At 42.7% G+C, this 26,740-nt stretch overlaps 1 protein-coding gene across 3 annotated transcripts; it reads left to right on the top strand.

Annotated features, from left to right (window-relative positions):
- Window positions 1-5,898: 5,898 nt before the first annotated feature.
- Window positions 5,899-23,359, top strand: RWDD3 (RWD domain containing 3). Of its 3 annotated transcripts, none has more exons than XM_048860054.2 (4): window positions 5,899-6,107; window positions 14,749-15,236; window positions 22,687-22,802; window positions 22,900-23,359. In XM_048860054.2, exons 1-4 carry the CDS (start codon window positions 6,023-6,025, stop codon window positions 23,012-23,014), a joined length of 804 nt encoding a protein of 267 aa, XP_048716011.1. In that variant the 5' UTR covers window positions 5,899-6,022; the 3' UTR covers window positions 23,015-23,359. The 3 variants fall into 3 exon arrangements, with proteins under 3 accessions (XP_048716011.1, XP_048716012.1, XP_048716013.1); XM_048860055.2 differs by having other exon boundaries at window positions 5,928-6,107; window positions 14,721-15,236; XM_048860056.2 differs by having other exon boundaries at window positions 5,928-6,126.
- Window positions 23,360-26,740: the final 3,381 nt, after the last annotated feature.

Raw genomic sequence — 26,740 nt, 5'->3', positions numbered from 1 at the left:
TCAGGGCGGAGGGGGGTGTAAGGTGGAAGTTTCACCTAGGGCGCAAAACATCCTTGCACCGGCCCTGAAACATCCCTGTTTAAAACAAACAAACCCAAACTTTCACACCTTTAAATGTCGAAGTCACAAGTCCATTTTCATCTGTTGTGGGTCACCTTTAGAAGGGATTGAAGTCCTTATAGGGTAATTCTGTATAGTGGAGAATTATTGCTTTAAATGCTAGAGTAGGGGAAGGCAGTTGGATCTGGGATGTTTTGAGGGCAAGAAGCTCAAGAAAAAATGAGGGTAGCCCAAGGAAAGAAATGAGAAACCAGACAAGGAAGGGAAAAGAAAGGACAGATTTCTTCTTCTGGCTCCATGGTGAGGGAACCTATCCCAACTGATAGTGCACCAGACTGAAAGTCCAGATACCTGAGTTCTGTTTCAGGCTCTGCCAGATGCTTGCTTTGTGAGCTAAAACATACTTACTATACTATCAGCCCTCTGTAAAATGGGGATAATGATACTTATCCAGCTCTGCCAAGTTCTTTGAAATCTATGGTTGAAAAGCTCTATATATTACAGCATTGCCAATCCCACATTTTCAAAAACCATTCAATCCTCAAAAAATCATGAGGTTTTTTTAAAACGTGGGTTTCATTTTGTTTTCCAATTTCTTAGCTTTTAGTGTGTATATGGTTCATGATTTCAAGCTTTTCTCTGCAACCACGACAGCTAGCAACTTATTATTATTTAATGAAAGTTGAGATTCTCATTTAGCTTTAAGATAAACAGCACATTGAGATAACATTGCAAGAGTTGGCAACAATGGTATTACCTGAGGCATAAGCTTACATTAGTATTGTGACAGGTTTCAGAGTAGCAGCCGTGTTAGTCTGTATTCACAAAAAGAAAAGGAGTACTTGTGGCACCTTAGAGACTAACAAATTTATTTGAGCATAAGCTTTCGTGATGCATCCGATGAAGTGAGCTGTAGCTCACGAAAGCTTATGCTCATATAAATTTGTTAGTCTCTAAGGTGCCACAAGTACTCCTTTTCTTTATTAGTATTGTGCTCTTTTCACAGTGGCTACCAAAGTACTTTACAAACTATATACAGGAATGAAATACACTTTTGTGTTGCTATCATAGCTTCTGCTGACACACACTGGTAAAATACAGAAGTACAGAATATGCAAAGTACAACATACAAGCACATCTCTTCCATACAAATCCTGATCTTTGCATAATGAATTTATTGTCAGGATTTAAATGTGCTTTATAAATAATTATATAATGCCTGACACAGCACAGTGCGTGGTGGCTGGGCAGCTAGTGTGCCATGACTGCAGCTTATCAAGCTTATCATAATTGTCTCCGTTATCTTGTGCGCCCTTTATTTGTTTTAATCGTCTTGTTCTCTGTCATCATATAACTAAATTGTAAGCTTCTTGAGACTTAGCAGTCTTTCTACTAGACGTGTATACAGTGCCTAGCCTAATGGAACCTTGCTGCCTGCTGAAAGCCTCCAGTACTACCACAATACATTGAGGTAACAATGAGATATATAGGGATCTTCTTGTCTGCTACTGAAATGCAGCCACCCATCAATTTAGCTCATGTATATTTGCCTATCCTTGAAATCTTGCCAAATAGCATCGGATATTTTCTATATTCTTAGGCATCTTGATCCTTTGTTTCCTTTTTGACAAAAACCAAAATATTCAGTTTCAAAAAAAACCACCAACATTTAAAACAATTTTTTGTTTGTAAAAGTGTTTTTCAGTTTGTCATCAATTATTTTTTAATTTCAAATTAAATAATTTTTTTCTGCCAAAATTTTTGTTGTGAAAAGACCAATTTTTTTTGTCCAAAATTTTTTTGATGGAAATATTTTGACTAGCTCTACTGGAGACAATGCATATGCAGAACTCACATTTATAATTTTTTAGAAGAAAAATCTCCCTTCGTTCTTTATTAAATCTTTTTCACATCTGCTATGGATGTGTCCATTTAAACATTTTACTTACTTTCTTGCCTTTAGTCTTATTTTGGGTAGTTTTATAGGTTTTCATCTAGCTCTCTATAGCTGTGTCTGTATTAGATTTTTTGAGAATCTCCCACCATTACACTAGCTAGCATTAAGTGGCTGTTACGGTGGAAGTATTAATATCGACCATTTGCTAACTCAAACCTCCATTTTATCTAATCCTACACAGAACAAGTCTATGTGGTAAAAATGCCTGTGCTCTGTCAGCAGAGATTGTAGGATCTGCACTATTCCTGGTGCAACAGGAGGAGATTTCCCAACAAATGTTATTGTAGACAAAATTAATGTGGTGTCTATCAATGTGTGTATTGGGGAAGTGAGAGAAGAAATGTTTTGTCAAGTTAGTAGAATTTCATGTTTGCCTAGAAAGTCTGGGAATGACATGTGCACAACAGGTTTATTTTTCCTAACATAAACGGCAGTATAATACAGTAGCATATTGTGTTCCTTGAGAAGTACAGTGTCTGTCAGGTAGATATTAAGTACTTTTTAAAGTTAAAATCAAAGTTCTTTTACAATGTATAATGTGCAGTTGGTTTTTCATCAGTAACTTTATTGTTATAAAGAGACTTACAAGTGCTTGTTGTTATGACATCTAATCTGAAGCTGTAAAATAAGCTCTTCCAAACTGGTGAAGCATCTGCTTGGAAATTGTAAGCCATATATTCATACCCTGGATGGATTAGGTAACCTGTGGTTTCTCATTTCAGCTAAGGCTACAAATACCATATGTGTTTACCATATGTTCTCTGGCTTTGTCTCAAGAACAAATTACTTGAGATCTTTATGCATTTTTTATATTACAGAGTAATGGAAAGCTTTTATTAAAAATGCACTCTTTATTCTGTTAGTCACGTTTGCATAGCACTCCACAATGTTGTCATAAAGCAACTATGCTATTATTAAAAGTCCCACAGGTTAATTATGATTCTGATTCAGCACGAGTAACTTTACATAGGTGACTAGTCCTTTTGAGCTCATAGTTTATACTCGTGTAAAGTTACTCATGTATGTGTTTGTCAGAACAGAGTCTAATGGTTCTCACTTTCTGTGCTCAGTATAAAAAGATTCTGGGGTTGAGGGGCGGGGGGAGACAAGGGGTAGCATTTTCCTGAAGGGTTGGGGAGGATTAGAGGATCTGTTTCGGAAGCAGCAACCCATATTCTGGTGTGATTAGTGCCTGTGCTGTAGGGGTGGGAGACATAGGTCAGGGATTGGAAACCTGGATCAAATTAAGTGGAACCCTCCCTAGTTATACAGAGAATCTTACCCCTCAATGCTTCTTTCACCCCCACATCTCAGCCATCCAAGTTACAATGCTATTATTGGCTCGTAGTCAAGATTTGTGTTCTGTGACCCCTAAAAGGGGAAAGATAATGACACTTTGAGCATAATGAATGAAATCCTTCTTCTACACATTTGTAGGGTTGCCTACAAAGTGCCAGGTGTCCATTACAAAGAGAAATGGAGCACATGGACCACCTGTTCCCTGGCAGTCCACTGTAGCAAGTCCACCCTCCTTTCAATTTTGTACAGGCAGCCTGTATGGAGAATAAGTGGAGAAGCTGGTGGTAAATATATGGCGTGCAACATTCCATGCTACTCTTTCCTCTTCAGCTGGGTTCCTGCTGCTCTGCTGTGGGTTCCTCTTCAAGTCAAATAATTTGGGGGAATAGAGAGGTCTAAAATGCCCTTTATATATACACAATAATGAGTGATGATGCAAGTCTCTCAGTTGTTGGGGCAGGTGATCATAGTGTAGGACAATATCTTTTTTTTAAACAGCCCTGGGAAGATCAGAGTCTTGCCAAAGTTGTTGGTGTTTATATATTAAGGCCCAAATGCTGTATGCTATGTGTGGAAAATATTAGCTCCATCAGAGTAAAACCCATTTTATGACAGGATGCCAGAGCTGTTTTAAGATAGACTGACTTAAAAGAACTGAGGAATTTTGAACTATTTCTCTTGTGTTGCTGGGAAAGCATCTATTTGAAGAAGTGAGTGCAGTTAATGATATTCTATCAAACATAATGTTTGAAGAATTTTTTAAAAAGAGGAAAAGAGATCTTGACTTACATTTTAATAATAATGGAATATGAAGGCTTGGCCGTACTGCAGAAGTTCAGTTCACATATAAATGTGTAGCAATTTCACCAGTCTGTGAATACAAGACAATTTATTACATTAAGTTGGAATTTAGATCTTTGACGTGAAGCTGATATTTTCATACTATGAGAAATATCAAGCTAATATTATACTGTCTTATCTGATGACTTCCAAATGTCAGAGTGCAGTAACTTATTCATGGAGACCTCAATGCCTTGTGATAGTGTCAATTTAAGAGACGTTTACATTGACCTTTTTTTTATTTAAACATGTAAAATGAAATATGCAAAGTGGATTAGGAAAAGTGTGTGTGGGGGGGAACTAGTGGCAAGAAAGTTCTTAATAACAGAATGAGGCGATTTTAAGGCTAATTTCCACAGATGCTTTCCTGACAGCTTCAGGAACTACCTAGCAACTCTTCTGACAGCTTCAGTTCTGTGTTTTTCACACTATTTCACTCATCTGCAGCTCAGCCTCCCAATATTTCTTCATTATTTTAACAGGATTTAAGGAATTAAAAATAGCAGCGGGTTTATGTTGCAGTTTTCAGAAACTGCTTTTAAAATAAAATGTTAATAAAAAAAGGGCCCCACTGATGTCAGTTTTTGTATAGTCTTTATAACATCCTGCCACATATGGAGTGTGGGGACTTTTAAATACCGAAAATATTTAATACTATCTTATTGTTCATTATACTATCTTGGTGTTAGCTGGAATTATCAGGTTTATATCTATGAGAGAGAATTTAGAGGGGCCTTCTCTAGACTGACCATTAGAAAGGAAGGATGGTCTTGTGATGAAGGTATTAGATTGGGATTTAAGAGACCTAGGTTCAGTTCTAGGCTCTGCCCAGACTTGCTGTGTGATCTTGAATAAGTAATTTCCTCTCTCTGTACCTCAGTTTCCCATCTGTAAAAAGAAGATAATTTCCCCACCTTGTCTCTTTAGATTGTAAATTCTACAGGATACGTACCCGTCTCTTACTATGTCTCGCACAGCATGATGGTTTGGTTCACAAAATGCCAATGCAATACAAACAATAATATTTGGAATTAATGGTTTTAGAAGAATTTTGTTAATGCTATCACTATGTTGATTAAAGGCAACAATTTAAAAAAGGAAATAAGTCTGACAACTGGCTCTGGCTCTACTAAGCTGATTCAGCACTAAATATAGGGAAGTGTCCATTCAGATGGGGGCATTAGAAAAGCCACTCACTGACAGTTTAGGATTCCACAAACCATACTTGATCTCTGAGGCAAAAGTCCTAGGTGCCCTGCAGTCTCTTTCCCCTCACTGGACATTTCAACTATAGCATTTGCTACCAGATAATCACTATAATCCCCTGCTTTGACTATTTATTTTTATTATTACTGTTTAGTACCAAATGTTGCTTTTCATGGCCTGTCTCAAAGCACTTTGCTAGCTTTGTTCACTGCTTAAGCCTCACGACGCTCCTGGGAGGCTGATAAATGTTTTTATCCCCATGGTAGAGAGGAGTAGCCTGAGGCCCAGAGAGGTTCAAGGAGTTTGTCCAAGGCCACCAACAAGGAGGCGGCAGAGCTGTACGCGAACAAGGCCCACCAAAGGCGCTCTGCGGCCAGTAAGCCCGTTGCCTTGGAATGCCCCCCTCTGGCGGAGCGGGGCCATTGCACCGAGAGCCGCGCTGGGAAGGTGACGAGGGAGGCGGCTCGCTCCGCCCGGCCGGCTCACTGACCTGCGGCGGCTGCGACAGGAGGGGAGGGGCCAGGGCGCCCCCTGGCGGCCGCTGGTCCGGCTCACGCCGCCGCAGGGCGGAGGCGGGTTCTAGCGACGGCGGAAGGGGAAGAGGCCTGTGCAGGCCGCCCCAGCAGGCCTCGGAGCGCTTGGCAGGGGCTGGTGGTCGCCATGTCGGCGCTGGCCCTGGAGGAGCTGTCGGCTCTGACGGCTATTTACTGCCAGCCGGATGAGTGCGCGGTGCTGGCGGTGTCAGGTGATTGTCACGGCCGCAGGTGGGGCTGCTGTGCCGGCTGCCCGCACGGCCCGACCCGCAGCGGCGCAGACCCTGCTCGGGGAGCTGGGAGCCCCCGGCCTGCGCGGGTCCCGTGGGGCGAGGCTGGGTCAGGCCGCACGGCAGCGCTTGTTTCCGCAGCCCCCGGTCCCCTCCCCGCAGACATGCCACTTTGCCCCAGGCCGAGTAGCCGGTAGCCCCTGACCGCTAGGCAGCACTTCGTAGCAAGTCCCCCACTGCCCCCTTCCCCGCCTCCTTTCCTTTCCTGCCCACTGACTTGGCCCCTTCGCGGGTTGAGTGTCCGTGGAGATTTCCTATCAGTTGTAGTGGGTGAGCAGGTCAGTGAAGGTGGGATGGGGCAGAGGTGGTGGGTGTCTAATCCGGCCAGTATTTGGCATAGCTCCCCCTTTCCCACCCAGTCCTAGGCAGACTTTTGCCAAGTCTGTCCTGGATTCAGGGGTCCCATCCTGTGCAGGATGTTGTGCTGGTCTGTGGAAAGCATTGTCAGACAAGTTCTAAGGGATACCTCCTCGGGTGTCTTCTCCCCTGGAAGACTGGTATCTTGTTCCTTTAACTCTTTGCTGTTCTGTGGATTATAAGGTCGGGGAGTGGTCCGTCGACCCCAGTGTCCTGTCTTCTGCCAGTGGCTGATGCCAGATGCTTCAGAGAGAATGAACAGGACAGTTACAGAGTGATCCATCTGTTCCCAGCTTCTGGCAGGCAGAGGTTTAGGGCATCCAGAGCATGGGTTGTGTTGCTGGCCATCCTGGCTAATTGCCATTGATGGACCTGTCCTCCCTCAACTTTTCTAATTCTTTTTTAAACTCCACTTATACTTCTGGCCTTCACAACATCCCCTGGGAATTAGTTCCACAGGTTGACTGTGTGTTGTGTGAAGAAGTACTTCTGTATGTTTTAAACCTGCTGCCTATTAATTTTATTGAGTGACTCCTGGTTCGTGTATTATGTGAAGTCATAAAAACACTTCCTTATTTACTTTATCCATACATACCATTCATGATTTTATAGACCTCTCTCATATCCCCCTTAGCTGTCTCTTTTATAAGATGAACAGTCTCAATCTTTTTAATTTCTTCTCAAATGGAAGCTGTTCCATACCCCTTAATGATTTTCCCAGGCTTGTTCCTTTTTTATCAGGTTCCTTTTTTTGTCTGTTTAATATTGGATGCACTTTCTCTCCAGGTTTGTGCTGTCAGGGCAATAGACTGGATGATCTAAGAGGTCTCTAATATCTATGAAAATTAAAAACCTTTCCATAATATACCCTCACAGCAAGCACTACCCCTTGTATTGTACCTGTCTCCTAGCATCTGCTTGTGAGCTGAGCTAAGGATTCTTTTCTGCTGCCAGCCACCTCTGAAGAACCCTAGACTCCTCTGTGGTGCTTTGCTGAAGTTCACTATTAGGCTACTAAACAATACGAATGCCCATAAAATATGCTTCCAATATGTTGGAGAAACACTTAGTTTCTCTGGACTGTAGCATTATAAAATGCGTGACTGTCAGAATTTGCTTCTCATAGCAAATTCTGACATCTTGATCTATTTTTGCATGTTTTCCCATCACAAAAAATGCTACTGTAAGTACTCATGTAATCTCTTGCCTTTTATTAGTGGTAGCAAATTCAGAAAGGTGTCTTTTGCCTGTAAATTTCCTACCATGTATCTTTACTGTTTGCATCTCTGGCACAGGGTAAATCCTAATGGGTGTCACTCTCCTGTCACAATTTGCTATCTCCTCTAGTTCCCAGCATTTCACCTGCATTCAGTAAATAACAATAGGCTGATGACACCAGTCTGAATTTGCTACCTGCCAGTAACAAACTAACTTGATAAGCAGTTATACTTCAGATAAGTAACAGGGCTTGGAGGCCACATAGCATTGTATAATGTTTAATAGGTGGTAGTTATCATTACGCACATGGGGCCTGAATCTCAGTCACTCCTGCCCTACACTTGGTGCAGTGATCACAGGTGGCTTTGTGCACGTTTGTGTTCCCCATATTCTTGAACTGCATGGGGTCTGCTTGGTGTAAGTTAGACCATCCTCAGGTCTTCTGTAATTTATGCTCTGCTTCCCAGGACTCCCTATGAGCCCTGGGGAAGCAGAGAATAGCCATAGTGTGGTGCACTCTGGTCAGGCCCCCTGTGCTGGCGGCTTGGGAGCAGGGTAAATGTAGAGCCATTACACTAGTTCTGTTAGAGCCTCCAGGGTGGCCCCTGCACATAGGAGATTCTGAGAGGGCCATTTTTACCCATGTGAAGATCCCTTTATGCTGCTGGAGTGATATAAAGGGGCCTACCCTACAGTTACAATCAGAGCTGCAGGACCCCGTTTAAAGAAGATCATAGCTTTATCCCCAAACCATGATCAAGCCTTAGAGTTTATCTACAAGCATACTGGGACTGAAATAACTTAACTGGTTTTAATTCATGTCTTTGTTATTTTGGTGCAAGTTTCTGTGTGGATGCTCTTAAAGAAGAGCTCCATGTAGCTTGAAAGCTTGTATCTTCCACCAACAGGAGTTGGTCTATTAAAAGATATTACCTCACTTACCATGTCACTTTTCTTTCAGTTAACTTAAATCAGTAGAAAGAAAAGGAGTACTTGTGGCACCTTAGAGACTAACGAATTTATTTGAGCATGAGCTTTCGTGAGCTACAGCTCACTTCATCAGATGAAGTGAGCTGTAGCTCACGAAAGCTCATGCTCAAATAAATTCGTTAGTCTCTAAGGTGCCACAAGTACTCCTTTTCTTTTTGCGAATACAGACTAACACGGCTGTTCCTCTGAAATTAAATCAGTAGGGTATTGACTTAAACTAAATCAAAGTAAGACAGTTTTATTATGAAATGTATGTCCACACACAGACTTGCACCAAAATAAAAGGTGTGATTTAAACTGATTGAGTTACTTCAGTGGTAGTTTGTACACAAACTCTTAGACAGCCAAAGGAATTAGCACGATTCAGGGGCACTTTTAATGATCTGTCTGCGCTGCAAAATAGAATTGTATTGTAACTGGGTACCCTTGACATGACACACATTAAAGTTTTCCTAGACTAGAATTAAAAGTCATGGTTTTAAAACATCTTAGCTAAAACATTTTAACTGAAACAGTTGAAGTTTAATTTTTAAAAAACAAAAATTGGATTTTTCAGAAAAATTATTCCAAGCATGATTTTAAACTGTAGCATCCAGACTGTAGTTAACTAATTTAGTGGGTTATTATATTAAAATACCAGTCTTTCCCAAATATTGCGCACTCATGTATTTCTTGGATTCTATTAGAGTTGTTGTGCCTTTTTTCATATATAGAGAGAATAGTCTCAGATGTTCATAAGTGATTCAATGTAAAAGGCTCAAAAGCCTTCCTAGATTTAAATTACCTTAATGTTATATGACTTTGCATGGCTTTTAACCAAGCTCTATTTACGATCCATTGGTCTCTTATTTCTCAGACTGATCTCTAGCATTCTCCACTGGAATCTGAAAAACACTTTGGGTGTGGACATTGTTTTGTAATTGATTGATTTTGTAGGGAAATTCCAGCTCTTTTGGATTAGAGATGCAGAATCCCTGAGTTTGTGCAAACTAAGGTTTTACAGCTTATGTTATTTATTATATTATGCTATTTGCTTATGCTTAATTTTCTCTGATAATACAACTTGTCACTAATAAACAGTGCACAGAGATACTTTACATTAAGGTTTCTGTGTTAAATGATGTGATCTCTGAGAAATTTAGGTTATTCCTGGGTTGATTTACATGGTCAGAAAAGGGGCCTTTAGGGACTGATGGTTTTGAGGGATGTGAGGAGAAGCTCTTGCACATCTCTTGGTAGACTAAAACCTTTAGCTTTCCAAGGTTTAACAATGATGTGCTCAACATGCAAAAGATGTTTTTTATTAAAAATGATGTGTTGATTAATTTAAATGAGCTAATTACAGTATGTCTCTCTTACTTTACATGCCTCTTTGGAAGGATTAATATTACAGATAAAATTCCATAATTTACTAGTTAATCCACTGTCTTCTTTCTAGTTTGTTTGGTAATCTTGCAATAAAAATATATGTACATATTCAAAGCTTGTACTTTTGTAGGTAGTTTCTGAGTTAAAAATGGAATGTATGTGTTGCATACAGTGTGTTTTGGCAGAGGAGGAGGGGATCTCTCTGGCTGACATGGAACATAAAAAAAAAATCTGAAGTATGCCAGAGCTGAATTTACTGATAAGCATGCTAGGGGTAAGTGGGAAGGGGAAGGACGACATGTTTGAAAAAAATTGTACTGGGCTCAGTTTTATTAGCACATTAAATGTCATCAGAATGGTAATATGCTGCTCTTTATTTCAGCTGTCACATTTTGATATGAAGTCAACTCAGGTGCTGTAGTTTGTGCGAACATAGGAACAGTTTCTGTAGAATACATTTGTGAAGGGTGCTGATCATTTGCTGTCTTTGTGCTGCAAGCAGTCTACAACCTGAGTGTATAAAAGGGCCAATATCATGGTTAAATCAACTGTAAATATACTTAGATTTTTTTAAAAATTCTAAGACCACAAAGATTTTGCACGAGTCCTCTGTTTAAAAGTAACTGCCTCCAGCAGACGTAAATGAGTGTGGCTGGTTTTTATTGCCCTTTTTCATGATGGCTCAGAGTGATACGCCTCTAGATTTGCTGCTGTGATGCTTCTTTCAGATTAGTGCACCATCACAGCAATGTATTTCCCACAGTGAAAGGTGTGAGATTGTCGTAGGTTTAAGGATGTGATCGCTGCAGCATGAGATTCTTGCTGGAGGGGTAAGATTGGCTTGTCTGTCTCCCTATCAGTTACTTCTGAGTCAGTGAGATCTGGGACTACAAATTAGTGAAAAAAAAACATGGTAGGATTACCAGAATGGCAACATCTTTTTCTGTTGCAGTAATTAAACAGGAAATGAATTTTTCTCCAATTGATTTTAGTGTCTGAGCTTTAAAATTCACTGGCAACACTGTTAAGTAAGATGGTTCAAGGAGAGGAATATAAAAATGCTTTGCATAATGACAGGTTTCAGAGTAACAGCCGTGTTAGTCTGAATTCGCAAAAAGAAAAGGAGTACTTGTGGCACCTTAGAGACTAACCAATTTATTTGAGCATGAGCTTTCGTGAGCTACAGCTCACTTCATCGGATGCATACCGTGGAAAGTCTGCTGCAGTTTCCACGGTATGCATCCGATGAAGTGAGCTGTAGCTCACGAAAGCTCATGCTCAAATAAATTGGTTAGTCTCTAAGGTGCCACAAGTACTCCTTTTCTTTTTTTATAAAAATGCTTAGTCCTATTAGGGGCAAATACAGCCTTCACTTTTGCTGGCAATGTACCTGTTGTGCTGACAGAGGCTAGAGTGAGAAGGATGTGCAGGTTATCCCATGTGCAGTAGAGAGCTAAAGTATGTGCCAGGTCCCTGTGTGGCAGTACACAAGATGTTGGGGGCACAGGGAGGCCAGTGATAAAGCTGGAGAATCTGCTGCTAGATGGATCTTCCTGTCTCCCCAATGAGAAGGCTGTATAGAGACTCCATAGCAGAACTGTGGTCTGTGTGAGGATTCCTCCCCCTTCATGTCAGCCCAGAGAGTTTGGACATTAATGGTGAACTCTTATGCTTTGTTATGAATATAATATAAATTGTTTCAGTCAGAAAGCAGAGTGGGGAGGGGAGGACTGTGTGACTCAAAGATTGGAAATGGAATATAGAGCCCTTTTCCAGTTTGAGTCTGACCTAAGGTGGTAATGACCAAGTAATTACCATTGATTGCTATTTAGTGATGTGTGTGAGACAAAATGACGATCTCATTATAGTTCTTATTGTCCAGTTGTCCATGTTATACAAAACTACCATCATAGTTACTTAGATTGTAATTACACATTATAGTATTTAGACTATAAACTCTTCAGGGCAGGGTTTGTCGTGTGTGTATATGTATGTACAGAGCCTAGCGCTACTACAAAACAAATAATATTTTTCCCTATTAACTGTTTATGAAATTATATGTATACAGAGAGAGAGAACAAACAAATGTGAACTATACACAAACATCTCACAATAATAAAACAAATAATAATAATAATAATAATAATAATAATAATGGGCAATTTCAGCAGAGAGGCCAAGGACTGAAGGGGGATGAATACTGAACTCATCTCTTACCCTGAGAAGCAATCTTTCTAGGTCAGGGTTGAGGTTCATTGGAAGTGTTGTGGGCCAGCAACTGCTTGGCCAGCGGGCTGCTGCCTGTAGAGGGAGAGCCTGGATATGTCTATGTTAGGCACAGATCTGGAGACTTTAATCTGCTCTCAACCTTCACCTTTCATGAACACTAAATTTGCTTCTAAAAAACTGTAAAGGCTGGGATTTTCAAAGGAGTCCTTTTGAAGGCGAATGTGGATTGGGCTGTTAAATGGGAGTTAGGTGCCTAAATGCCTTTAAAAATCTGGCCCTTAATGCCCACAGGCACTTTTGGAAATCCTGGTATTAGTACTCAGGTGCCAAACAAACTATCAGCATAAGACGGTACAATTCAACTGAATTCAGTGGATTTGCATCTGCTGGTGCCACTGGTGGATTTGGCCCTGTGTTTTTATTCAGAATGAGGATGACTGAGAGAGTTTGGAGACCTTTCTGAATGTAATGTTAGTGTTTGATCATTCGGTATGAAGGGCTTGGTTCTTTCCTTTTCCTTTTCCTTTTCCTTTTCCTTTTCCTTTTCCTTTTCCTTTTCCTTTCCTACTACAGTGTTATGGAGGGTTCTGCATATGAACCAGGATGGGGCTTTGGAAACAAAACTCTGGCTGATCTCTTTTAAGAGTGTCCAGATCATTTTCAGGCTGTTTCACTTATTAAACAGGGCTCAACTGTTATGTTATAGAGGGCACTGAGGTTGGTTGGCAGTGTCAGCAATGACAATTAGACATTCTTCAACTGCCTATCATGTAAGGGAAAGTAAAACAAGGGCACTGAGAAGACAGGTCACTTCAAAAGAACTCATCTGAAACTTAAGTAAGCTTTACTCTGCCTTTCAAATCTGTCTCCTCTTGCCCTCATTTTAAAAACAACTTGACATTTTAGCAATTCTTTAAGAAATGGGGTGAAGTGTTTGGAATACATCAAAAGGTTGAAGGAGAGATGATCTGAGGAAGAGCTTCTTTTATTGAATACCCTCTTTTTCTCTTATTGCTTTGTAGCCTGATTAGGTCTTTGTCCCCTCTTTTTATGTAATGAAGTTTTGTTTTATTTCTCTTTGAACCATATCTTAGTCAAAAAAGGGTTTTATAACAGAAATAATTGTATATGCAATTTCCAATTTCACTGCCTTTGTTTATGTGACTTATTATGTGACAGTCAGTTTTATACGTATGTGGGAATCAAACTGTAATGCTGTCTAGAGTCATTTTATCCCAACTCTAGCATGGAGCAAGGTCTGTACATTACTTACTCGAAAATGTCCCTTCAAGTATGATTTTTGCTCTAAAATATTTCCAGGCCAAAAAAACACCAAACCAAACCCACCCACCAAACTAACAAAAAACTATTTTGAGGGAGTTAAGATTGAGAATGCATACAAGTAATTTAGGGTAAAATGCACTACAGAAATGTTATCATCATTCTCCCAAACCAACTGTTGTAAACATTGAAAATTCAGAGCTAAGGTTCAACTTCAAAGAAATCTAAACATGTTAAGATATGGAAACACACAATTAGGAAACTCAAACAACCTTAACTCTTCCCTGTAGTGACATCAAGCAACAACCGTATGAATATGATGGAGGTATTTTAGTGTTTGTCAGTCCAGCTGAGATTAACTAGATTTTTGAAGATCTATTCAATATTGTTTTCTTATAGTGTCACTACAGAGCAGAGTTAAAGTTGTTTGGGTGCCTAACTGTCCAACTACACTGAAGGCTGTATAAGTATAACTGTGGATAGAATTTGGCCTTCAGAACCTTTATTACTCATGATGAGCCACAAACGAAGCTTGACTTGAATCCAAGAAAGAGTTTGGAAAAAACACCTTTTAACTTGTAAATTGAGAAAATTTGGTCTGGAAGTCACTGAGAACATGGAACCCCAGAATGTTATTTTTAGTGTAGAACTGTTCTTTAAAGGTGGAATCTTCACAAGTACTCACCATTGGCCTAACCTCACTCCCACTGAATTTGATAGTAAAACTCCTATCAGCTTTGGTAGGAGCAGAGTTAAGACAATGCTGAGTGCTTCTGAAAAAAATCTTTATTTCAGTTGCCCTCATTGTTGCTCCCCTCATACAAATTTTTACTTGTGAGAAAATCGTTTGTGTTATTGACTTGTCAAGACTCTCTTTCTTAGAATATGTTAATAACTTTCCTGCTAGAATGGAATGCAAATATTTCATTCAGGATTTCATGTAAGCAAGAGACTTGCAGCTTAAGTCACGAGTTGTAAGAGACTTCAGAAATTTTCTATGAAGAGTATTAGTCACTTGAATTGCATTTTTTAAGAAAGAAAATAATGTATTAACTTACTTACGTGCTACTGAAGTTTGTAATTTATATGCAGTTTATGATTATTCTTGGATGCCTTCCAGAGACAGATGGAATCATATTAAGAATTCAAACCAGCGTGAAAGGACTTTTGGATTCAGATATACTGTTAAAGCTGTCATTTCACTTGCCGGTCAGTTATCCCTCAAGCCTGCCGAATATCTCCATTAATTCAGAACAGCTTACAAGGGCACAGTGTAAGGATGTGAAAGAAAGATTACTTGAGCAAGCCAAGAGACATCTTTCTGAACCCATGGTACATGAGCTGGTCCTCTGGATACAACAGAATATTAAGCACATCATTGGGCAATCAGAAACTTCAATTTGCAATGAAAAAAGTACTTTGTCAAGATGCATAAATACAGAGGATGGTATATGGACTATCCTTTTGCATTTAGATCACATGAGAGCTAAGGCAAAATATGTCAAAACTGTGGAAAAATGGACTTCAGATCTAAGGCTGACTGGAAGACTGATGTTTATGGGCAATATGATACTGATTCTTCTGCAAGGAGACAGAACCGGCATTAAGGTGCAAAAACATTGAATGTTGACTAGTCCTATTGATTTACTGCTGAGAGCTGTGTGTTTGAATAGAATACCTTGTGTTTGTTTTTCTAACATTACCAATTTTGGAAGCAGGTTGACTGATGATTGGGGCATACATAGGCCAGTCATTTCTTTATTCCTGCAAGCTCCAGTTTTCTTTCAGTGGCTGTCTTTACCTCATCTTTCATCATCACTAATCTGAAAAGTCTTGGATTATAAATGCTGTGTTTTTTAAAAAACAAAACAAAAAGCATCTCTAAGGCCAATAGGAGTTTTGTACTTGCAGGAGCAGAAGTGGGGGATATCTTAAAATGACTGGAAAATTACTAAAATATACTGTGTTTTGATAAAATCTTAGTTGTTTTTTCCCATTGGTAAGGATGTGTGGAGGAATATGATATAAAATGACTATATGAGTTCATGTTATCTGGGAAAAGTAAACCCCTTAAAAATATAGACTTACACTCAATAGAATGAACTATTATTTCTTCGATTGATTGCCCCTATGTGTAGTATACTTTTGTTCCTTCAGGTTGTGCATGCGCTGAGGGCTGGGGATTTTTCTCTAGCAGTGTCCATGTGGTTTGTGCATGCACCAAAGCTCTTGTTGTGCTCTTCACCAAAGGAATAAAGGGGGTTGCCAAACCACCACCATCTTAGTTCCTTTTTACCACTTATGCTTTAGGATGGAGCGTCAGTGTTTGTGCTGACTACTTCAGCCTTTTCCTGTTCAAAATACTTTTTAGCTAATTTTCTTAATTTAGTTCATTAGGAGATAGTTCTAAAGGTTGGTTCCCTTGGGAATCCCCCTTTGAGGTGAGGAGACATTTTCCATATCTGCCCTGCCCCAGCCTTCCAACAGTTGTGTGAAGTATGCCAAGGATCCTCAGCTTTAGGAGCTACGATATGTGCTACAAGTCATTCCCAGTCACAGATTATCCCAACGCTGGTCTGTACTGCCTGGGGAAGAGCATATCCCTTCCAGGTGCAGTATCTGTAGGTGGTTCCTGAGTAGGACTAAAGCGTCCAGGAAGTATTGGTGCTGCAAGTTCCTGATGGAGCAAGCCATGAAGGCAGGAGCAACCTCTTAGTGGGGAGACCACCTGTATTACTACCTGAAGAAGGCGGGAGTGGCCCCTCTTCTTCTTCAGTTCTGAGTGGTTTCAAGACCTCTGCTTCCCCACCCTCACTTCCCTGGCTCTGAGAGACTCTGGAGAGCAGGGCTAGGGCAGACGCGGGGTAAGGTGGGGTGTGGAAGGGAGACATAAGTGCTCTCATAAGGACAAGAGGGAAGGTTCCCCATCCAGGTCCTCTAAAAAGAGGCAGAAGTCCCTGACCCATACCAAGTCATTGCATGCTTTGTGCTCCAGAGTGGGACTTCTTCTAAGGGCAAAACCGCAGCATCCACTAATACGAGGGCTGCTTCTTCAGCACCAAAACCCTTGTTGTTACTGTTGGATAGGGCATCCTCTTTGGAAATCTGAGCAGTGGAGACCTCTCTATCAACTCCAGTTTGCCTCCTGGATCTAGAAGATCGTCTGCTGCTCCTGGAACCAGTGTCATTGCACCCTCTCTAGGCTTTAATGGCTGGAACCAGGACTCCAGCGAATACCAATTATCAGTTCAGTACACTTTTCCATCCCTGCCGTCATGCAGGGGTTGAGCCAGACTGTCTTTGGTACTGTTAGCGAATAGAGGCAAGCCATCTCTGCCTCCTCTGGTACTGAATGCTCCCCTACTGGATCCAGGATCAGAAACTTTGGAATTGGAAGAAGACTATGATAGACACCCTGCCCAGAGAGGCTCCTGGAGAGGATTCAGCCCAGACAATATCAGGAGTGTCCAGCACATCTTACTATTCTAATTCTAGAAAATAACCTCCCTACAGCCACTGGTACCCAATACCCTGGGAGCTGGTTCTGAGCAGTTAGATCCTACAATGGCAGTATTGTGTCCTGGAAGACTCGCAAGATCTCTGTCCAATATATCAACCCCGTGATAGTGAAGACCTGAGGGACTCTAGGGCTTCCAGAGTAGAATAGGAGCTTTATCTACCTCTTCAAGAGCCACAGCTCCAGCAGCATGAGGAAGAGGAGTGAGGGGAGAGAATCTTTCTGTGACTTTGTCCTCTTCTCGCTCTCATGACGTGGTGATTCTAACTTCCCAGCTGCACTGTGACTATCCCAAAGCCTTTCAGGACTTAATTAGCAGAACGACAGTCACTTCAGATTCCTCTTGAAGAGGTCCAGGAAGCATCACACAAACTGCTGCACGTTTTACATAGTTTGGGTCCAAGCAGAGTGGCTCTTCCTATAATTAAGGCCATCCTCGAACCTGCCAAGGCCCTCAGACATACAGCTGCCATAAGTGCATCAGTGTCCAAGCAGTCTGAAAAAAGGTATTTTGTACCAATGAATGGGTTAGAACAGTGGTTCTCAAAGCCAGTCCGCCACTTGTTCAGGGAAAGCCTCTGCAGGCCGGACCGGTTTGTTTACCTGCCGCGTCTGCAGGTTCGGCTGATCGCGGCTCCCACTGGCTGCGGTTCGCCGCTCCAGGCCAATGGGGGCTGTGGGAAGGGCGGCCAGCATGTCCTTTGGCCTGTGCCGCTTCCTGCAGCCCCCACTGGCCTGGAGCGGCGAACCGCAGCCAGTGGGAGCCGCGATAGGCCAAACCTGCAGACGCGGCAGGTAAACAAACCAGTCCGGCCCGCCGGGGCTTTCCCTAAACAAGCGGCGGACCGGCTTTGAGAACCACTGGGTTAGAATACTTATTCTTTCATCCATCTCCCAACTCCTTGATGGTGTCAGTGACCACCAGGAATACTAGACAGAAACAATCTAGGTCTAATCTGCATGAGAAAGAAGCTAAGAGGCCTGACCTCTTTGGGAGAAGGGAGTATTCCTCAGCCTGCCTACAATTCTGAATTTCCAACTGCCAAACTCTAATGACCAGATATGATTTCACCATCTTTACCAGCTTCGCTGTGGAGATTCCTCAGGATGTTAAAAACCAGTTCCATGCCCTGATTGATAAAAGTAGGCTGGTAACGAGATCAGCACTTCAGAGTGCCCTACGTGACTGACACACTGGCAAGATACATTGCGACTGCTATGGTGATGAGATACTTGTCATGGCTCTTCTCCTTGGGAATCCCAGAGGAGCTTCAGACACATAGGGTGCCAAAAGTCAACAACTGTTCATGTTCCAACCTCTGCTATCCTTGAAACCAGTGTTTGATGGGACCTTTGAGAGCTGTACACCAACTGTCCCTCCAGATCTACACAACCTCTCTGCTTTTTCCCCTCCTCTGGAGGTTGACTTTCCTACTACAGAAATCACAGTGGACAAATGGATGCTAGAGGTCACCTCCTCAAGATACATCATCCAGTTCTCTTCCCTGCCCAATCTCATCCCCCTCCCCACCCTCTTCAGGGACCCCTCTCACAAGAGGATTCTTCTGCATGAGGGAAAATGGAACTGGAGGCAATAGAACTAGTATCTCCAGCAGCAAGGGGAAAGGGATTCTACTCAAGATAGTTCCTTGTCCACAAGAAAACAGGGGATGGAGACTCATTCTGGACCTCAGGGAACTGAACAAGTTTATCCACTGTGTAAAGTTCAGGAATGTGACCCTGTCATCTATTATCCCATCACTAGATCTAGACAATTGATTCACAGCCCTCAGTCTCAGAGGTGCCTACTTTTATGTAGGCATTCAGCTGGCACACAGGAAATTCCTAAGATTTTTGGCCAGACAACAGCACTATCCCTCCAAGGTCCTCTCCTTTTGGGCTTTTGACGGCAGTGTGCATGTTTACTAAGGTATTATTGGTGGTAGAAGTTCACTTTCACTGGCAACAGGAAATTGTTTACCCTTACCTAGATGACTGACCGCTAAAGTGCAATCTTACCAGGAAATGTGGGATGCAACCAGAATGCTGGACCTCAGAGTGACCCTGGAAAAGTCCACCCTGGAACCCTTATAGTTGATAGAATTCATCAGGGCAAGGTTGGGTGCTATTACAGCATACTTGCCAGATGACTGCTTCCTCTCCATCATCAGGCTCGTACAAATCTTTTGAGCTCCAGAGCATCTGTCCGATCCTGCATGACACCTGCATGGTGGGTCATATGGCCATGAGCACTTATGTGACCCCATTCATGAGGCTTCATCTCAGATGTTTACAAGGCTGGCTGTGGCCTGTTTACACTTCAGACAAGTACAGTCTTGACTTGCTTGATATGATTCCCACAAGGTCTTAACCTCCCTTACTTCATGGGAGGACAGAGCAAGGTGTGCGTAATGGGGGTAACATTCAACCTACTGTTCCCAACAAGGCCTATCACCACAGCTGCATCCCATTTAGGTTGGGGGTGCACCTCCGGAGGGTCAGGTTGCCTAAAGAACGTGGTCCACTCGGGGATCTATGCTTCATTTCAGTGTGTTGGAGCTAACAGCAATCAGATTGGCCTGCAAACAATTCCTTTCTTGCATCTGCAGATAGTCAGTCCAAGTACTATCAGATAACATTATGGCAGGCTGTTATATCAATGAGCACACTCCTCACAGCTCTGCACAGAGGCCATTGCCCTTTGGGACTGGTGTATTCCCATGCAGATTACCCTAACTGCCGTCCACCTCCCTGTGATCCATAACACCTGGCAGATTCTCTGAGTAGATCTTTCTCCACAGAACATGAGTGGGAGCTGCATGATGTAACTCTGTAGGTGGTGTTCCAGGTGCGGGGTCTTCTATCCATGGACCTGTTTGTGTTCCATCTGAACCATAAGTGCAAGGAGTTCTGTTCCAGAGGTGGTTGTAGCCTGGGCTCTCTGGGTGACATGTTTCTTATACAATGTTTGGGAGTCTTGTGGTACACATTCCCCCTGATTCCCCTCTTACCTTGATTGTTGCCCCGACAAAACACAAGTCATCCTTATAGTGGCAGCTTGAGCCTGACAAGTCTTGTACCCGGTGCTTCTGCAGCTATCAGCCTGACCTGTCTATCTTCCCCTGATACATCAGATACTAACCCAGGACAAAGGATGGACTAGCCTTCTCAACCCAGTCATGCTTCATCTGAGGACATAGTATTTGGAAGCTGTTGGAGTTAGAGAGGGCCCTTTCATCTGAAGTCCAGGACATCCTGAGTAGCAGTAGAAAGTACTGTACCAGGAGATGTTATAAAGTGAAGTGGAATAGGTTTATGTTGTTGTGTAAACAACAAGGAATTTCCCCTTTACAGGCTAAGACCCCAGACATACTGGGCTACCTCTTGTCCTTACAATATTTGGTGTTACCTATTAGCTTCCTCCAAGTACACCTGTTGGCCATCAGCTTGTTTCATTTTCCAATAGACGTCTACTCTGTATTTTCCCACTCAGTCACTGCCCGTGTCCTGAAGGGTTTAAGACTTCCCTTTGGTATCAAAACTGGTACCATCCTGGGACTTGAACCTTATTTTATCAGCCCTCCGTTTGAGACATGGGATTCTGCTCTCTGTTACTTCTTTCTATGAAGGTAGAATTTTGGTTAATATTGTGCTGGCCAGAAAAGTCAGGGAGCTTGGGGTGCTCATGACTTACCATTCCTGTACAGTGTTGCATAAAGACAAGGTTTCTGAGGAGCTGCATCCTAAGTTTGTCCCGAAGGTGGTGTCAGACTTTCACATCAACCAAAGTATCCATCTACCTGTGTTTTACCCTCAACTCTCCTCTAGTAAAGGAGAAGAAGCAGTGTGGCACTCACTGGACGTGCATAGGGCTCTTGCCTTCTGCCTGCACAGAATAAGACTTTCCCGAAAGTCCTCTAAACTGTTTTGTCTCATTCATGGACTGTATGAAAGGAAAGGCCATTTCCTCCCCGAGGCTGTCAAAATGGATTTCAGGGTGCATCCTTTTCTGCTATGAGATGAACGTCTCTCTTGAGGGCAGTGTAAAAACTCACCCGAATAGAGCTAATGCAGTATTGTTAGCTTCCCTTAGAGATGTTCCTATTACTGACATCTGCAGAGCAGCAGCTTGGAGTTCTGTTCATGGTTTTACTAAACACTATGCACTGGTGCAAGCAGCTGCTTCTGATGCCTCTGCAGTCTGTTGTATCACAGGACAGTTCTGCAGTCTGTTGTATCATAGGAGGTCAATGCCTGGAGTCTTCATAAAGCTCCTGCTTGGGAATCACTTGAATTGCACTACACATAGAGACAATCACTCAAAAAAGGAGGGATTCCTACCTTGGGGTGACTTGAGTTCTCTGAGATGTGTTGTCCCTATGTATAGTGCACTACCCACCCTCCTTTCCTGGTACCTGGCTTCCCCCTACTGGGAACAAACAGTAAAGAAGGAACTAAAATGGCAGCGGTCCCCTTTATTGCCTTAGTAGGAGCACGAGGAGGGTGAAGGCATGTGAGTGGACGACACAGACACCGCTAGAGAAAAATCTCTGGTTCTGAGTGCAAGTGCAACCTGAAGGAACTGAAGTGCACTCCATGTAGGGAGAACAGAAGAATTCAAGTTACTACAAGATGAGTAACCTCTCCTTCTGTCAGCTTGGTGCCTTCTTCCCTCCCCAGTTAAGTTGTCTGATCTGCGCCCATCAAAACCAAATAATTTCAGATTCTGTATGTGTTATCGCTACAGTGTGCTTAGTCTCTTAGCTCACGAAAGCTTATGCTCAAATAAATTGGTTAGTCTCTAAGGTGCCACAAGTACTCCTTTTCTTTTTGCGAATACAGACTAACACGGCTGTTACTCTGAAACCTGTCTTTTAGCATATGGATCAAAAAAGGAGAGGAAGTCTATATTGAACTGTAGCTCACTTGAGCGTAGGCATATTGCCATTTCTGAGGCAGCTCCAAGCATTTAATAATTGTTTTTTTTATATTAGTCCAATTCAGAAAACCTGTGGTGAAAGATTAATAACATAAGTGTTTCTATCACTCAGAATGCTATGAGCTTATACTGAACACTTTTGAGGTCTTATCTCTTTGGCCTTACTAGAACAGTGGGTCTCAAATTTTTGTACTGGCGACCCTTTTCACATAGCAAGCCTCTGAGTGCGACCCCTCCCTGTAAATTAAAAACACCTTTAACCCCATTATAAATGCTGGAGGCAAAGCGGGGTTTGGGGTGGAGGCTGACAGCTAGTGACCCCCCATGTAATTACCTTTTGACCCGTTTGAGAACCTCTGTGCTAGAACGACGTTTTCCTTTGTGAAGCGCCAGTCCATCAGAGCATTTAAGAATGTGCTTAATTTTATGCACTGAGAGTAATCCTGTCAAATCCGATCAGGCTCTGTATACTTGGGATGAGCACTTTCCAAGTTTGTTTGGAATGTTCTGAAATAGTCTCTGTGCATGTAGAATAGATCTTAAAGTATATCTCCAAGATGTTATAGCTGACATTTCATACTCTTGATTTTTTTGTCATTTAGGAATACTTGATTCTTCAGAAAACCTCTAAGGTAGATGTGGACTCAAGTGGAAAGAAATGCAAAGAGAAAATGATTAGTGTACTGTGTGAAACAAAAGTACAGACAGAGCATAAAAGGTATAATTTAGTAGTATTGCAGATAGAAAAGCAACCGACTTGATAATTACATTGTGACAAATCTAGGCATATTCATGTATTTTCTTGTACAATGTAGGTTTCAGGCATTTGAAGTCAAAGAATATTCAACTTTGGATGAGCTACAAAAGGAATTTGAAGCTGCAGGACTTACTGAGCTTTTCTCTGAATTTGTGCCTGCTTTGTTAAAGTAAATTTATAAGAAAACATTGGAATCTTTGACAATAACAGCAGTTGACTGTAAAAAGTGAGACGATAAAAAGAAATGTTTGTTGGAGAACATCTTTAAATCTTCTCTGCAGCAAAATGCCAAAGAAGAAGACATCTACTTGCAAGACACAAAAGGCAATTCACATGTTATGAAAAGATCATGTTTTTGACTGTGTTTTGACTTTTGACAGGAAATGCTGAGTTTAACAGCTGAACTGTTAGGTCAAATACGAAGGATGGCGAAGAAAAGTCAGCATTCCTTTTCTCTGAGATTCAGTTAGAATTGTATCATCTCCAATTGTCCTGTAATTAAAGTATATTTGTCAAGATATTTGGTTTCATTCTTCTGTTTTCAAATATATCCTTATGAAGCTGGTTCTTTAACTTGCACAGCTAGAAAAATCTATTCCGTTTGCTATTCAATAACTTAAAAAAAATCAGCAATAATACTGCACTGAGTGTACTGAGCACAGGGCTGGGGGTTGGGGTGTAGGATCTGGCCAGGAGCTAGAATGAGGGAGGGGGCTCAGGGTTGGGGGCAGGAGGTTTGGGGGTGGAGTGCTTACCTGGGCAGCTCCCATTTGGTGCGAGGGGTTGGGGTGGGAATGTAGGGGGTGCAAGAGTCAGGACATAGGGTGTGGGGGTGCTGGGTGTGAGTGGGGAGTGCAGTAGTCAGGGCAGGGGGCTGGGTGTGTGTGAGGAGGATGCAGGAGTCAGGGCAGAGGGCTGGGGGCATGTGAGGGGGTGCAGGAGTCAGGGCAAGAGCTGTGGGGGGTCTGGGTGTGTGTGTGGGGGTGCTGGAGTCAGGGCTGGGGTCGTGGGGGGTGCAGAGGTCAGGGCAGAGGGCTGGGTGTGTGTGTGGGGGGGTGCAAGGGTCAGGGCAGAGGGCTGGGAGGGTGTGTGGGGAGGTGCAGGGGTCAGGGCAGAGGGCTGGGGATGTGGGCTGGGGTCGTGGGGTGCTCCCAGCCTCCTGTCCTGAGCAGCTTATGGCAGGGGGCTGGAGGGGATATGCCCTGATTCCAACCCCCTCCCCGTCCCCACCTCTTCTCCGCCTCCTCCCAGGGCGTTGGGGCTCTGCTTCTCCCTCTAGCTCGCAAGGGCCATCAGCTGATCGACGGCAGGGAGGGAGAGGAGGAAGGGCAGGAACCCAGCACGCTGGGGGAAGAGGCGGTTGGGAGCTTGCCTGCCTTGCAGTGGGAGCCGGCAGGACCAAGCTTCTTCACCCTGCCCCGGGAGAGGGGGGGCGGAGAAGAGCGGGCCGGGGCTGGCAGAATTTTTAAAGGCACGCTGCTGCCTGCCGGGGTCCCGGCCTGGGTTTGGCAGCGGGCTAAGCGGGGCTGGTGGCTGGGACTCGGCAGGCAGCAGCGTGCCATCTTTGGCATGCGTGCTATAGGTTACCGACCCCTGCTGTAAACCAATCCAGTGCTGTTCAAATGGAAGAGTGTATTTATCCCAATTAAGTCAACAAGCTGAGATGTGCTTTTGTGTCTTTAAAGGAACAAATAAACCTTATTATTTTTCTGAACTGTCCAGGAGGGGGCTGGACATTACAGAGCATGCAGTTCTGGGAAAATTTGGGACTGGGAATGTGTTGTATTCACCCCCTAAGTAGTAACCAAGACTGCTAGAGACTAGGGAGTGTGGTGTGTTGCTGGCTGGCTGCTGAGGTCAGAGTTGCTGGACCAGGGTCTGCAGTTATATGCTGGCACTCAGCGTGTGACCTGCATGAGTGTTGCTGACTGTGAATGTCCCGGGCAGAGAGTTTCAGTAAGAATGCATTTGAGGCACTCAGGGTTACAGGGCAGTCAGTGACTAAACCCCTAACTGGTGTGGATTGTACCTTGAACTCTGACAACAATAAGAAGTTGTATTGTTCCTCCAAGAGGGTACTCCTGTCACACTCCCAGCCAGTATGAAAAGCTGTAGCACAAATGGGACATGGGAAACTTGCACTTCCCTTCTGGTACCTGTCTTCATCCTCTTGCCAAAAACGGTTGATTAGTTTTTCCGAGAAGCTTGATTATCTGTCAGTTTCAGGAGTCAGCAAAGGCATTTTATGCACTAGCCTTCTGTACTCTCTTTAATTTGTTCCTCATTTTACTTAAATTGGCCAAATCAACAAATCCATTCAGCATAAGAAATGATTAAAGTTTTTCTGCTTTGTTTGACATGCTTTAAAGAATTACAGATCTGATCAGTACGCTACTGTTTAGACAGAAGAACAAGAACAACAAACTAGATGGCAGCCTGATTCTATCAAAGCAAATGCTATTACCCATCAATCAGTCATTTAGTTTGAAGAGTATGAGGGTATCTTGTATTCAGGCAAATAGTATTTTTAAAGGTGGTTATTTTCTGAAAAGGCTGGAGTTATCTATTAATGATGACTTGTTTATATGTGCTGTATGTATGTTTATGGCAAAAGTGGGGAAACCTTGTGGCCCAAGAAACACACACTGAGGTGCCAAATAGCAGTGACTTCCAAAGAGAAAGGAGAAATGAAAAAAAAAAAGAAGAGTGCAGCAGGAATTGGGAGGAGCAGAAGGAATATCACGTAGTCTTGAAACACCTTTATCTTTGTGAAAAATAAGTAAATTCTGCAAATACACACCTACGTTTTAGCAAAATGTTTGGGATTTTACTTTTCTCATTTCGTGGTTTTTTTAAACTTTTATTTTTTCTATGTTTTCTCCTTGCTCTGATTTTTTTAAACCTTCAATCTTTCTCTGCTTTTCCTTATCTGTGTTGGTCTGTTGTCTTCTTCATGTGCTGCTCTTGCTATAAAGCTTCAGGGAGTGCAAACATTGGGTAAGCTACTCTCACACCCTTTGGCCTATGAGCCACCTTTGGTAAGGCTGGGTCTGGTATGGACCCAGTTTGGCTAGCTCCAATTATAGCTGGTAATGGAAATAGTATATAAACATGTAACCTGCTAATTATTATATTATGCTATTGCCTTATATGTAAACTGTATAGACCTCTCTCAGCTAGTGTTCTTCACTATAGCATGAGGAATTGTGATACTCCATGATTATGTTGATCATCTATTACCTTTGTGCAGTGTCAGTAGCTGAACAGTGTGCAAACTCCTGAAAATTATGGGAATGCACATGGCAGTATGTAAAAAGCATATACTGTCTATAGCCATCTGAATCAAGCAGTTCACATGTTTTTTTTTTTTTTAAAAAAAAGGCCAAGTTTAGCAAATAAGAGCTCAGGCTCCTGGTGCAATACCTATAGAAACAAAGCTGAGAGTTAGCTATTTGACTGGTCAATTTTAAATAATTCAGAATTGAGGTTTAGTTGGTCCCCTCCCTCCTCCTCTTTGAGCTCTTGTGTGTGGGTTTTTGAACCCTGAACCAAATTCAAAAAGAGCGTATGTGATGGATCTGCAAAGCAGGGGACTACAACTCCCATCAGCTCCCCTCCCTTGCATTTCCCCTTCCACAGGCCAGATAAAGGGAAAGGTACTGAACCAGGAAGTGGCCTGGCTCTTGGAGTGGGAGCTGCATGGTAGCAGAGAGCGGTAGAGAAGCCCCTGGGACTGTGGATAGACCTACATGTGGAACAGGTTGTAACTGTCAGGTGATACAGTTGGGTGCAGGTCTGTGTGGGAGTTGGGGGAGCAGTGGGGGCTGGGCAGGGGGCTGGTGCAGAGGGGCCCCAATGAGAGACGCTAGCTGAGCCTGGGCTGGAAATTTGCAAGCCCC

The sequence above is a fragment of the Caretta caretta genome, chromosome 8 (assembly GCF_965140235.1).
Source record: "Caretta caretta isolate rCarCar2 chromosome 8, rCarCar1.hap1, whole genome shotgun sequence".
NCBI lineage: Eukaryota > Metazoa > Chordata > Testudines > Cheloniidae > Caretta > Caretta caretta.
This window is presented reverse-complemented; position numbering and strand designations above follow the sequence as displayed.

Coding starts and splice junctions, on each gene's coding strand:
- RWDD3 (XM_048860054.2), top strand. CDS start 6,023: ATGTCGGCGCTGGCCCTGGAGGAGCTGTCGGCTCTGACGGCTATTTAC. Junction 6,108..14,748: donor CGCGGTGCTGGCGGTGTCAG/GTGATTGTCACG, acceptor GATGCCTTCCAG/AGACAGATGGAATCATATTA. Junction 22,803..22,899: donor GTACAGACAGAGCATAAAAG/GTATAATTTAGT, acceptor TGTACAATGTAG/GTTTCAGGCATTTGAAGTCA.